At 31.9% G+C, this 12,052-nt stretch overlaps 1 protein-coding gene across 12 annotated transcripts in view; it reads right to left on the bottom strand.

Moving 5' to 3' along the window:
• Window positions 1-12,052, bottom strand: part of OXR1 (oxidation resistance 1) — a 477,189-nt gene that overhangs the window by 36,627 nt on the left and 428,510 nt on the right. For all 12 annotated transcript variants that reach the window (XM_008001339.3, XM_008001336.3, XM_073018312.1 and 9 more), the window contains 3 exons: window positions 9,759-10,522; window positions 6,145-6,313; window positions 2,973-3,135 (listed from right to left, as the gene is read on the bottom strand). In XM_008001339.3, the coding sequence (XP_007999530.2) occupies window positions 2,973-3,135; window positions 6,145-6,313; window positions 9,759-10,522 (1,096 nt within the window). The remainder of the gene's footprint in view (window positions 1-2,972; window positions 3,136-6,144; window positions 6,314-9,758; window positions 10,523-12,052) is intronic.

Genomic DNA, 12,052 nt, shown 5'->3' with positions numbered 1-12,052 from the left:
AATTCTTCCTGTTTTAAAATAAATCATGCTAACATTTAAAATTACTCTTTCCCTTAAACAAGTACTCATTAGTTTAACAAACATTTTTATTTTATTTATTTATTTTTTTGAGACGGAGTCTCACTCTGTTGCACAGGCTGGAGTATAGTGGCATGATCTTGGCTCACTGCAACCTCTGCCTCCCAGGTTCAAGTGATTCTCCTGCCTCAGCCTCCTGAGCAACTGGGACTATAGGTGTGTGCTACCATGCCCAGCTAATTTTTGTACTTTTAGTAGAGATGGTTTCACCATATCGGCCAGGCTGGTCTCAAACTCCTGACCTCATGATTCACCCACCTCGGCCTCCCTAGTTTAACAAACATTTTTTAGGCACTTAGGATCCACGAGGCATAACAAGAGCAATATAATGTAAGATACATTACAATTGTAAATTTTCTAGATGCCACATTAAAAAAGTGAAATTAGTTGTATTAATACATTTAAGCTAATATATTCAAAATATTATCCCTTCAATATTAATCAGTATAAACAAACAAGATGTTTACATTCTTTCTTCTTTCCATTCTAAGTCATTAAAATCCAGTGTGTATTTTATACTATAGCTCATTTCAATTGAGACTGGCCACATTTTAAATGCTCAATGGTTACATGTGGCTATTGGCTATAAGAAGTAGAGTATTTTACACTACAGCACACCTCAATTCAGACACTAAATTTTCATAGGAAATACTTGACCTTAATTAGATTTAGACTGATTTAGATCATATTTAGATTTCATGAAATTTACAGTTGAAAAAGTAGATCATATATCTAAGTTATTCCTAATATATTTAAAAATTGTCCAATAATGGAACCAAGTATCAGTTTTTAAATTAATAATTAAAACTAACAATGCAGTCCCTTAGTGGCATTAGTTGCATTTCAAGTACTTAATAGCCACATATGGCTAGTGGCTACCATATTGGATACTGCAGTAATATTTTCAGACAATGTAGCAAGGAGTTTCCAAAATTATTTTTTTTCTCTTCCATTTTCTTTTGAATTGCACTAATTCTGGTCAAAGGACTGGTGAGGAGACATTTATTTTTCCTGTAGAAATTATAACCTGCAGAGTCTTGCACAGAAACTGAGACAGTTCCTTTGAATCAAAATAGTCAATAGTCTCTTATTTCCAAAGTTAAGTACTCCAACCTCATGGAGAGAAAGCTCTCAATTCCTGTTCGTGACTGACAATTCTGCCATCCACCTTACCACCCAAGCTAGAGATAACTTTATGGTTACCAAGTTGTCACTAAATCCTGTGTAATTAGCTAGCTAATACTTTTTCTTCTAACTTTATTTCATCACCCTCCACTCCACCTTCAATTGTTGCTGCCTTAGTCAGGTACATATCTTTGATCACCTGGGATATTTTAAGTACCTCCTAAAGCTAATCTTAAAAACACAGCTCAGGGATATATATATATATTTTTTACATATGTAATCACCTAAGTAACCACCACCGAGAGTAACATATAGAACACCCCCGGAACTCAAAAAAGTTCCCTCCTGTCCCTGAGCCACCCTGTCACAGCCCAGTTATCCAGTAGTGTGATGTATTTTTTTTTTTAATTTTTTAATTTTTTATTATACTTTAAGTTCTAGGGTACATGTGCAGAGGGGTATATCACACACCAGGGCCTGTCGTGGGGTGGATTTCTGACAGTTTGTCCTTTTGAACTTTGTGTAAATGAAATTACATAGTATTTGCTCGTTTGTGTCAGGCTTCTTTTACTCAACATATTATTTGTGAGATTCATCAATGTCGTTGCCTGTACCAGTAGATCTTTTTTATTGTTATCTGGAATTCTGTAAGTATTCAAAAATGTATTCATCCATTCTCCTGCTAATGGGACTTTCCAATTTGGGGCCATTATGAATAAAGCTGGTATTAAGATTGATAATGTTGGTTTAAGTATTAAAATACCCAAAATACATAGTCAATATGTTCTTCTTTCTCTTCCTTATACTGGAGTCACAGTATAAACTGATGCTGTATATACTATACAGAATGAAATCAGACACATTCCAAATCAGTTTGCATTTTAAACAAAAGACAAGCCATGTATACGTTCAATTACTATACATGTTAAGTGCATGCAAGATATATTCATATCACATTAACAGCCACAAACATTAACACCAAATGATTAACAAAATTTGATTACATTTATTATCACATTTTAGCATCTGCTCTATATTTTCTAATGCATCAAGAAGAGACAAATCTGGGCAACACCAACAGATGTAGATATTGCCACCCTACCAACCTTATAAGATAAAGCATGTAAAATGTAATATGTAATCTTAAGATATATGTAAGAGGAGTTACAAAAAGTCTGTTAGTATTACTTTGACCATTTAAACAAGTTCAGGAAATTTGAGCACATAAAATTTCTACTACTTTGTAAAATTAGCACCCACTTATTTCCTTAAAATTATTATTGAAAAATTTAAGTCAAGATAATGCGTAGGTCTGAAACCTAGAAAGAAGTAGTAATTTGCATAGATGCTATGCAAATACTATGCACAGATGTGTTAAATGACTGCTGTACCTCCTCCATGAAGGAGATGAAATTAAGTCAGATGTGAAATCGATGTTTTATGAACATTAATATAACAACAAAATTAAAATTATTTCCTTTTTGTCATAATGTTAATTTTTCCTAAATATTCTATAACACACTCAATAAAAGTCATTTTATTGATGGTGAGTTTTCTAGTATTTTAAAGCAAAAGCAGAATGACAAATATAGTATTAAAGTCACTATTCAGATTCATTCAATAACCACATACAAACACGGATAGTGAACCTGACCTTTAAAAAAAAATTCTTCTTTTGTGCAAACATCACTTATACTTTGTACTACCATAAAGCTATAAATTCACACAAACTAAAAAGATGACTAAAATATTCATATTTTTCTCCTTACCTCCCATTCTCTGGCTGCTGCTTGATTACTAGAATCCTCAATTGTTTCAGACTCCTCAATCTTTTTTACTACTATAAATCCGGGTTCTCTGGCATATTCGCCAGTATCTTCTGCATATATTTCTGGACTCCACTGAATGAAGAAGGCATACAAGTGATCTGTCCTGTTAGGAGAAGTGACTATTAATATACCTAGTATTCTGTGTTGCCAGAATTACAAAATTATATTTGTAAAATATCTTGATAAATCTTGAAGACTTAAAATATACACAAAATATATTGTTTTATATTAATATAAAAGGTCTACCATCAGGAAGGCATTAACTCGAAAATTTTATTTGGCTATATTCTGTCAGGTTGTTCTTTAGAAAACTATATTAAGATTTTCCTTGGCATGTTTTTGACTAGGTCAGATGCTGTATATAATAATGCTTTTCTTCTTTAAAGACACTAGTGATGGAAAAGGAAATTAGATACACAACTTTGACCTCATTCCTACAATAATCTAATGATCTAAAATACAAGTAAACAATTTATTAATGGCCTATTTTGAGACATTATATAGAATTTTCCAAGTTAATAGAAATGCAATTTCTTTAAATTTTAAATGATACTAGGAACACACAGTGTTGAGAGACAGATAATCTAATCTTAGAAATCTCAGGTTTCCCTTTTCAATGTTTTGTTTACTAGAGTAAAGCCAGTTGTTACATTGCTTGATAAACATATTTGAGAGTCATACACACATTTCAAATATCTGTTTTATTGGTTTTAATTAACATGTTTTTGAAAATTGATTATATAACTTTCAGCTAACATATATCTGTTAATAACCATGGTTCTAGAAATTATATTTTCAATATAATAATTTTTAAAATTGCCATTCTTTATGTGGCAGCTAACATATTTAAAAGGTGCTACATTTTCTCTTTCAATGTAATATCTTATCTTTTTATTAATTTCTCACTATCTATGCAGCAGTTTTCCTAAGTTTTATGTCTACAATAAAGACCAGAATCCTAATAATACTAATTTGTAATGAATATTAACCAAGATACAAGAATGAATATTAAAATAGGAAATTCCATGCAAACATTAAAATAAAACCAAGAATAACGAGAAAAAATTAATTTTTACATTTCTCATTGGAGTGATTTCAACATCACTGGAACGTTTGAATATCTGGCTCTGACCCTTTCAGGTATTGATCATTTGCATAATGCAAATCATATTTTAAGATTAAGCCAATGTTGTGGAAGACACACATTGTACTTACTCTATATATGGTGGAGTGGGAAGAGGGAAAAGAGCATTATCATTTTATGACTAAAAGCTGTAGTCTTCCAAAGCAACATATAAAGATTTTCCAAGAGGTACACAAACACATAAGATGGTGCTAAGGGAATCAATCTGCATATCCCCAATTTCCATATGTTACTCTTTGCTCATAATAATCTGCCTAAAAACAGTATGGTCAAGATATTTTATCGATTTCCTGTTATCTACTTTCATTAAAGCACTTTTCCTAATTTATAAAGGAAGGGCATATCTTCACCTATTCAGAATTTACAATGGGACATGCCCGACAGTATAAAAACTTCGACGCTGTCCAAGATTGGTGTTGAGACAGGAAACGATTATAAAGACTGGGTAATAAGTCCTTCTGTATGTCAGGTGGTTTCTCATTGATTTCCACAAAACTGAAGGAGTTTTCAAGGGAGTTGTTCACTGATGATCACTAAAATACTGTGACAAAAATGATTAATTTTTGGAATTACATAGAAACAAGTTTAAATAATTGAAAGACATTATCAAAAAAATGAAATTCTCTTCAGTCTCACTGACTTTTCTATGAACAAAACTTCTCAGTACTTATAAAGAAAAATAAAAGGGAGAGGCAGAATTGATGCTAAGTCCTATCTCATCCTTTCAATGAAACATAGTAATCTACCAATGGATACAGAAAATGTCCATCTATCTCCTTAAGACAGGCATTTCCTATGATATTTTATTTTTTATGTGTAATACTTTTGTTTAGCAGTATCTTTTCAAGTATGTTAGCATAGCATTATCTTAGAAAGTAGAGATAGTATCTTACTGTGTAGCAAAGGGTAACCATGTTTACTGTCCATTATAAAAATTCAGGTTTCCTAAACTTATGGTTCCTCTTCTGTAAAATAACCCCAGGTACGTGCAGCTGTCTTTTGGCCTTCTTCACATTCTTTGTGGGAAAGGAGGTACAGAGAAATCTCACAATTGCTGATGCTCTGATTACTGCTATTGTACAGATGTTTGTGCTTTCTCCCAGCATGCACCAAATGGAGGCAGACTAAGTTGTTGGCTTGCAGGTAGCCTAAAACCTTAACCCTTTACTATTTTTACAAAAGTCACAGAAAATGTTAAAATAAATGCAATTTCAGTATACACACATACAGATATGTAAATGTGTTAAGTATATGTAGTTTGTTGCAAAGAACTATAATAGGGGATAAAAATATAGCACCTTATGAGATTGTGTGAGGTGGTATTATGGAAATACAAGTTTAAAGAGAAAAAGTAATGATGCAATGTCTAACTGTTAATTTTAAGTGAATAATAGGGAGAGAGGGAAAGTTATTATAATGTTTCAATTCTACTGCATATAAGTAACAGTATTTACTTACAATGTAAAAATTCACAAGATAGTACAATAGACATCGTTTACAACTGCTTAAAACTTCTGAAAAATTTAATTGTGCAAAGGGTACACACAAATATTGTGAAGACCACTACATCCTTTTAGTAGTTAATTTGGTGTCATGTATACAGAAGGTATTTAATGAATATTTGAGGAATTTTTAGTATAAACAATGATATACCATTAGCTGCCTTCAGGAAGCAGCTTTATTAAATAATATTTTGATGACTCTTCTTGCTCCAAGGTATATCTTACATTTCTTTACTCCCCAAATGGGATATTTGTTCACATTTTAAAATAATAAACTACAAAAGAGAATGCAATTAAAAATGGGGCAAATTATAAAGTAGGGGCAAAATGGTTTCAAATAGACTTATTGTCTGCTTTTAATCATAAACTATGTTTCAATAGTTTATCATTGGTATTTTGATACACAAAATAATTTTAGTTCAAAGAATCTCAATAATGTTCTCAAGTCGTCATATGGGTTTTTTACCTTTCTTGTGGCACAGCAAACCAATATTCATGCTTCTTATCTCTCTGTGCATACTGTTGCATTGTAGCACTTGCTTGAGATACAAATGTTTTCCTCATTGGTTTTCCGACTCTGAGACACAAGAACTTATGTAATCGATGCCTTCTCTTTTCTTTTAAAAGTGCAGAACCTAGAATTGAGATGAAACCGTGTTTATTCAATTCTCATACACCAAGTTTAAGTAGTTTAGTTAATTTTACCTTCAAAATTCTGACAAATAATTACAGAATAAAACCTCACTTTACCGGCACTAAAGTAAATTTTCTTAAGTAATTTATATTTTTTTCCTTCAAAGGTAAAGTCACAAATACAACATGACTAAACTAACAAAAGAGCCAAGTTAATGAACAAAAATTATGTCTAAGGACATTAAGAAAAAAATGTAAAAGTTTCAGAAACATTATTACTTTTTCAACACCCATACTAAAGTAATTTTATATACACACACGTATTATATAAATAATTTTCTACATATTCTCTATCAGTCTTTTTGAATGACATTTTAATAACTGTAGAAGTTTTAAAGGCATACTTAACATGGTTGTTCCAGACAAAAATTTAATGAAGTTTCTAATGCTTTTACATGTATACAAACTTGTAATAAAACAGTCAACAATATGTTATTCTGCCACTGTTTGGACAGCTAATTAAGAATGAATTAGTTCTAACTCTTTCAACCAGAGGTGCTGATAAGAGTATACTGAGGGTCTGAATATATAGGTGAATTTAGGAACCCAGATATTTATTAGCTTACCAAGGCAGCACACTGGAGGAAATAGCACTTATAGTCAGGAGATTTGGGTACTCGTCATGGCTTTTTCTGTGCAGTATTATACAAGGTAGATAATCTATGGCAACCCCACTATTTTCATGTGGTCAAAACGATGAACTTTCACCATTCTTCTCATAATTGTACTAGATAGTTTTATATTTATTACATAATTTTATTATAAAGTCATAAAGATCAGAAAGTTTGAATATTTCTCTATTACAGAATATGAAATAACTTAAAATTACTTAAAACTAATTATTCCAAAAAAATAAGAAAACAAATGGTAACAGTTTAGAGATGTCTGTTTAAAAATATCTATCAATTTTTCTCCTTTTAATATTTGGTTATAATAACCTCCCCTAACCCCATTAAACCCCAAACCCCCACAACAAAATTAGTCCACCACATTATCAGGTTAAATGGATTATTTTATCGTTTTCAAAGGTTTTATAACTATCAGATGTAGTCAAAGATGCAGTCAAAGATCTTCAAAATATAAGGTAACTATCAGATGCATTTTCTGTCTTTGATGTTTTGAAGAATGCTGGGCAGCATTCTTTAAAATCTCTTAACAATACAGATTGTTAATAACAACTGGATGTCTTAATAAGCAAATAGTTAAATAAATTTTAGGGCCATTAAAGCTATGTTTTCAAACAACTGTAATGACATGGGAAAAGGTTCATGACATAAAAAAGTAGGATACAATAGTATAGTATAATCCTGATTTGATGTAAATAACAAATTAATATGCATGATTTTATTCTATAAGAAAGACAAATATATTGAATGTTAACAATGATCGTTTCTGGGTGACGAATTCCAGGTGATTTTTATAAACTTTCTAGAATCTTCCTATGTTTGCCAAATGTTCTTTACTGAACATGCATTAGTTTTGAATTAAAAAAAGGATTACAGAAGAAAAATATTTGATCTTTTATAGAACTTGGTTCAAGTATTAATACATGAATTCTTTTAATATCTACTGAACACAGCCCTTAGGCGTTCAGGGTATCTCAACTGGATGATGAACAGAAAATTCGGTATTTTAAAAACTGAGCCAAATCTTGTGTACTGCTGCGGGGAAGGTAAAATGGTGCGGCCACTATGGAAAACAGTACAGTGGTTCCTCAAGAAATTAAACATAGAGTTACCATATGATCCACAACTCCACTCTGGGTATATACCCAAAAAAAATTCAAAGGAGGGATTCAAACAGATATTTGTACACTAATGTTCAAAGCAGCATTATTCACAATAGCCAAAAGGTCAAAACCACCAAAATGTCCAGCAACAAATGAATCGACAAAATGTATACACTTACAATGGAATATTATTCAGCCTTAAAAAGATAGGAAATTCTAACACATGCTACAGAATAAATGATCTTTGAAGGCATTATGCCAAGTGAAATAAGCCAAACATCAATGGATAAACATTGTATGACTCCACTCACATGAAGTATTTAGAGTAGTTAAATTCAGAAACGAAGAATGTTGGTTGCCAAAAGCTATGAGCAAGGGAGAAAAGCAAGTTATTCGTTTTTGTATTTTATTTTTTTGTTTGATAAAGGATCTTGCTCTGTTGCTCAGGCTGGAGTGCAGTGACATGATCATGGCTCACAGCAGCCTCGACCGCCTGGGTTCAATCAATTCTCCCATCTCCGTCTCCCGAGTATTGGGCCTACAGGTGTGCACCAGCATGTCTGACTAATTTTTGTAATTTTTTTTTCTAGAAACAGGGTTTTACCATGGTGCCCAAGCTGTTCTCCAACTCCTAGGTTCAAGCAACCTGCCTGCCTCAGCCTCCCAAAGTGATAGGATTACAGGCGTAAGCCACCATGCCTGGACAACTTATTGTTTATTGGGTACAGAGTTTCAAGTTCAGAAGATGAAAAAAGCTCTGGAAAAGGACAGTAGTGATGATCTGCATAACAATGTGAATGTACTAATACCACTGCACTGTAGATATAAAAATGCTTCAGATAATGTATTTATGTTACATTTTACCGCAATTTTAAAGTCATAAATTTTATTTTATGTATTACAGCAAAACAAACATCTTTGAATTTAAAAAATGAAAGTTCACATGTAAATTGGATTAATCTGGGATAAACATTGTAATAGAATTAATATCAGAAATGTTAGCTAAGTTAGTTTTATACCTCATTTAACCCATAATGTATTAACAGAAGCACAGTATATTAGAAATACAAGACTGAAAATAGTATAATTTTCAGAAGTAAACAGTACCAGAAAACTGAAAGATAAAATAGTGTTTTTATTTGTCCTGAGTGCAGGTTTTTAAAAGAAAGTAATTAGATAATGATGATGAAACTTCTCGATATGTGAAAGAATTCTATAAATACATTTTTATGTTTAACTGTACTTTTATAAAGATGGGATTACAACTTTGGCAATTAAAATGTTATATATGAAAAAAGACATTTTTAATGGTAACATACCAAAACTTTTTAAAAGAAAATGGAGTGATCAAAGGTATTATACAGCTTTTGTGCACTTTCTCAAGAAATAAATTGTTTAACGACAGGATATAGTGAGCCAAGAATGTTTAAACATCGTGGGTAGCAATGATGCTCATTATGTGTACGATCCACCTGTGGGATAAGAAAAGACAGCAGACACTGGAGACTGTATATACTTGTCCCCAGAGAATCACCAGTCAAGGGTCACTCGCTTATCCTTCAGGTTGGCCTAAGGTACAGTGGCTTTTGAGTCAGTGAGGAAAGACGGAGATACCATAGAATCGGATGAACTAACTTTATTTACTCTATAACACTTACTTTCTATGTGTCCATCAGCAGATGTAATTTTATGCTTAGCTTCTTTTTGTGACACTTGTTGAATATTTTCCCTTTGCTGTTTAGTTTGTTGCATAGTATGGGTTTTCCAAAGTTTGCGTAGTTCTTCTACCTCTGTCTCTGAGTCCCGATTTTGCTCCTTTCCTTGTTTCCCTTTAACAGTTTGCTTTTGTTTAAATTCTGCTGTTTCCCCACAAGGCATATTTTCTTTTTTACTCTCTTCTTGGTGTAGAGAATTCTCACGAAGAAAAAAATCCTGGTCTGAATTACCTTTTATATTTGTACTGTCTTCTTTAGGGCCTGATATTCCTTGAAAGTTATCTGCAATCTGATCTCCTTCCTTAATGGCCATTTCAAGATTATTTAAATCAGTTTTATGACATAAAGTCCCAACTTCATTTGTAGAATGTTCAGTATCAGATCTTGAGTGACCAGGAGTACCAGTAGATTCTGATTTGACTGTCAGACTTTCTACTTCAGTCTGATTGACAGTTTGCACAGATTCTGATGACGTACCAGAAGATTTATCTTGTTGCAGTTCATCTGAAGATACAAGCTCCTCTCGTATAGGGGAAAGTTCTGATTCTGTGAACACATCTTCAGAAAGAGACTCCTCAGTGCTCCTAGGAGCAGTGCTGGCACTATCATTACCTGCATCTCGGATTCTTGAGTCTATTTCCTCAGTGTTACTTCCTGTCATTTTCTTTGAATGGCAGAAGTCCCTTCCTGATAGCTGATCTATTTCTCTGTCATTAAACAAAATTAAAAATAATTAGACTTTTAAAATTGTGGTATTTTATTTTCCATACACTGAACACTGAATTAATATCACTAAAAAGGCTTTTTAACAAAGGGATGTAGCACGTATCTCCAGAGAATATAAAAAATCTGATTTATTCAATATGACCAAATAATTAAGTTTACAGACCAAGTAATTCTATAAATCAAGTAATCAAGCCAAACTTTTACATCAATTGCTTAATATTTGGGAAATATCAAAGTAAGATTTCCTTGCAGGTAATCTACTTGAAGGGAATTTGATGACATAAGTCCTGGGTAAAGCTATAATTCTAAACTAAAATTTATTCACTGATGGAATATGGAAAATAATCTTAGAGAAATGTTTAATTAAAATTTTAAATCTCCCAATAAAGTAAAAAAAAAACTGATTTCCATACACACACACACACACACACACACAGAGTGCTTATTTACATTCAAATGGAGCTTAAACTAAAATATATGGCTCAAATGTAAGGCTTAAAACCAATCTGAATAGAACTCAAACAAAAGTATTTAGAGAAAATCTTCACGCTAACAAGTATACTCTTTAACACCTCTAAGAGAACTTGTTCAGGTAAAAAGTTTATATATTAGAAAAATGAATGGTTCATAACTGGGTCTAAACTTTCAAATTTAATGACATTTGTATGTGTAAACACTAATGTTCAAAAGTTAAGTTCTGGAAAGAGGGAGTGTAAACCTCTATACCATGCAACGTAAGTTGGTAATTTAAAATGATGGTTACGAGAAGTTTGTGATAAATGAAAATTATATGCATTCTTAACGAAAAAAGTATTAACATTTATATATATATAATATTTATATATATAACATATATATAACATTTATATATATATATATATCATTTGAGAACCATGTAAAATATGCTGAATAGAAAAGATTGGAAAGTAAGTCAACACAAAAATAATTGGCTATCTCTGAATGGTGAAGCTGGGTAACTCTTTTTCTCTTGTTCCGTTTTTTGGTATTTTCCAATTTTTCTGTAGCAAGTATGCATAACTTCTACAACTAGGATGGATAAATTTTTTAAGTATTAATTAGTTGAAGTCAATATCTCTGCTGCCTTTGTATCTGATTCATTTTAAAAAACACAAGAATCTAGTTTGTTATTAAATATACAATAGTGTCATCTACTGGTGATGCACTCAAACTGCACCTATAGGGTGTTGGAACGGGCTATAAAGTTTTGAGAAATTTTATCTGCACATTAAAAAAATTAGAAGACCCTTAGGTAAGAGATAAGTATAACAAACATGACAGGATATATATTTAGAAAAGTGCTATACTCTTCAGATTTAATATGCTGAAAGGCTATAAACATTTATGCCAATGATGTTGCTACTGTTGAATGTAATACCATAATACCTTTGAAATCAACCTCCCAAGGAGTATAAGACAGAAGAAAAGCAATCAAATCTTATACCTCATTTTTGCCATACATTTGTTTTATTTATCTAATTTTGTGCCAAATA

Source organism: Chlorocebus sabaeus, chromosome 8 (genome assembly GCF_047675955.1).
Source record: "Chlorocebus sabaeus isolate Y175 chromosome 8, mChlSab1.0.hap1, whole genome shotgun sequence".
NCBI lineage: Eukaryota > Metazoa > Chordata > Mammalia > Primates > Cercopithecidae > Chlorocebus > Chlorocebus sabaeus.
Note: the sequence above shows the minus strand (reverse complement) of the source record. Positions and strands in the feature narration are given on the sequence as shown.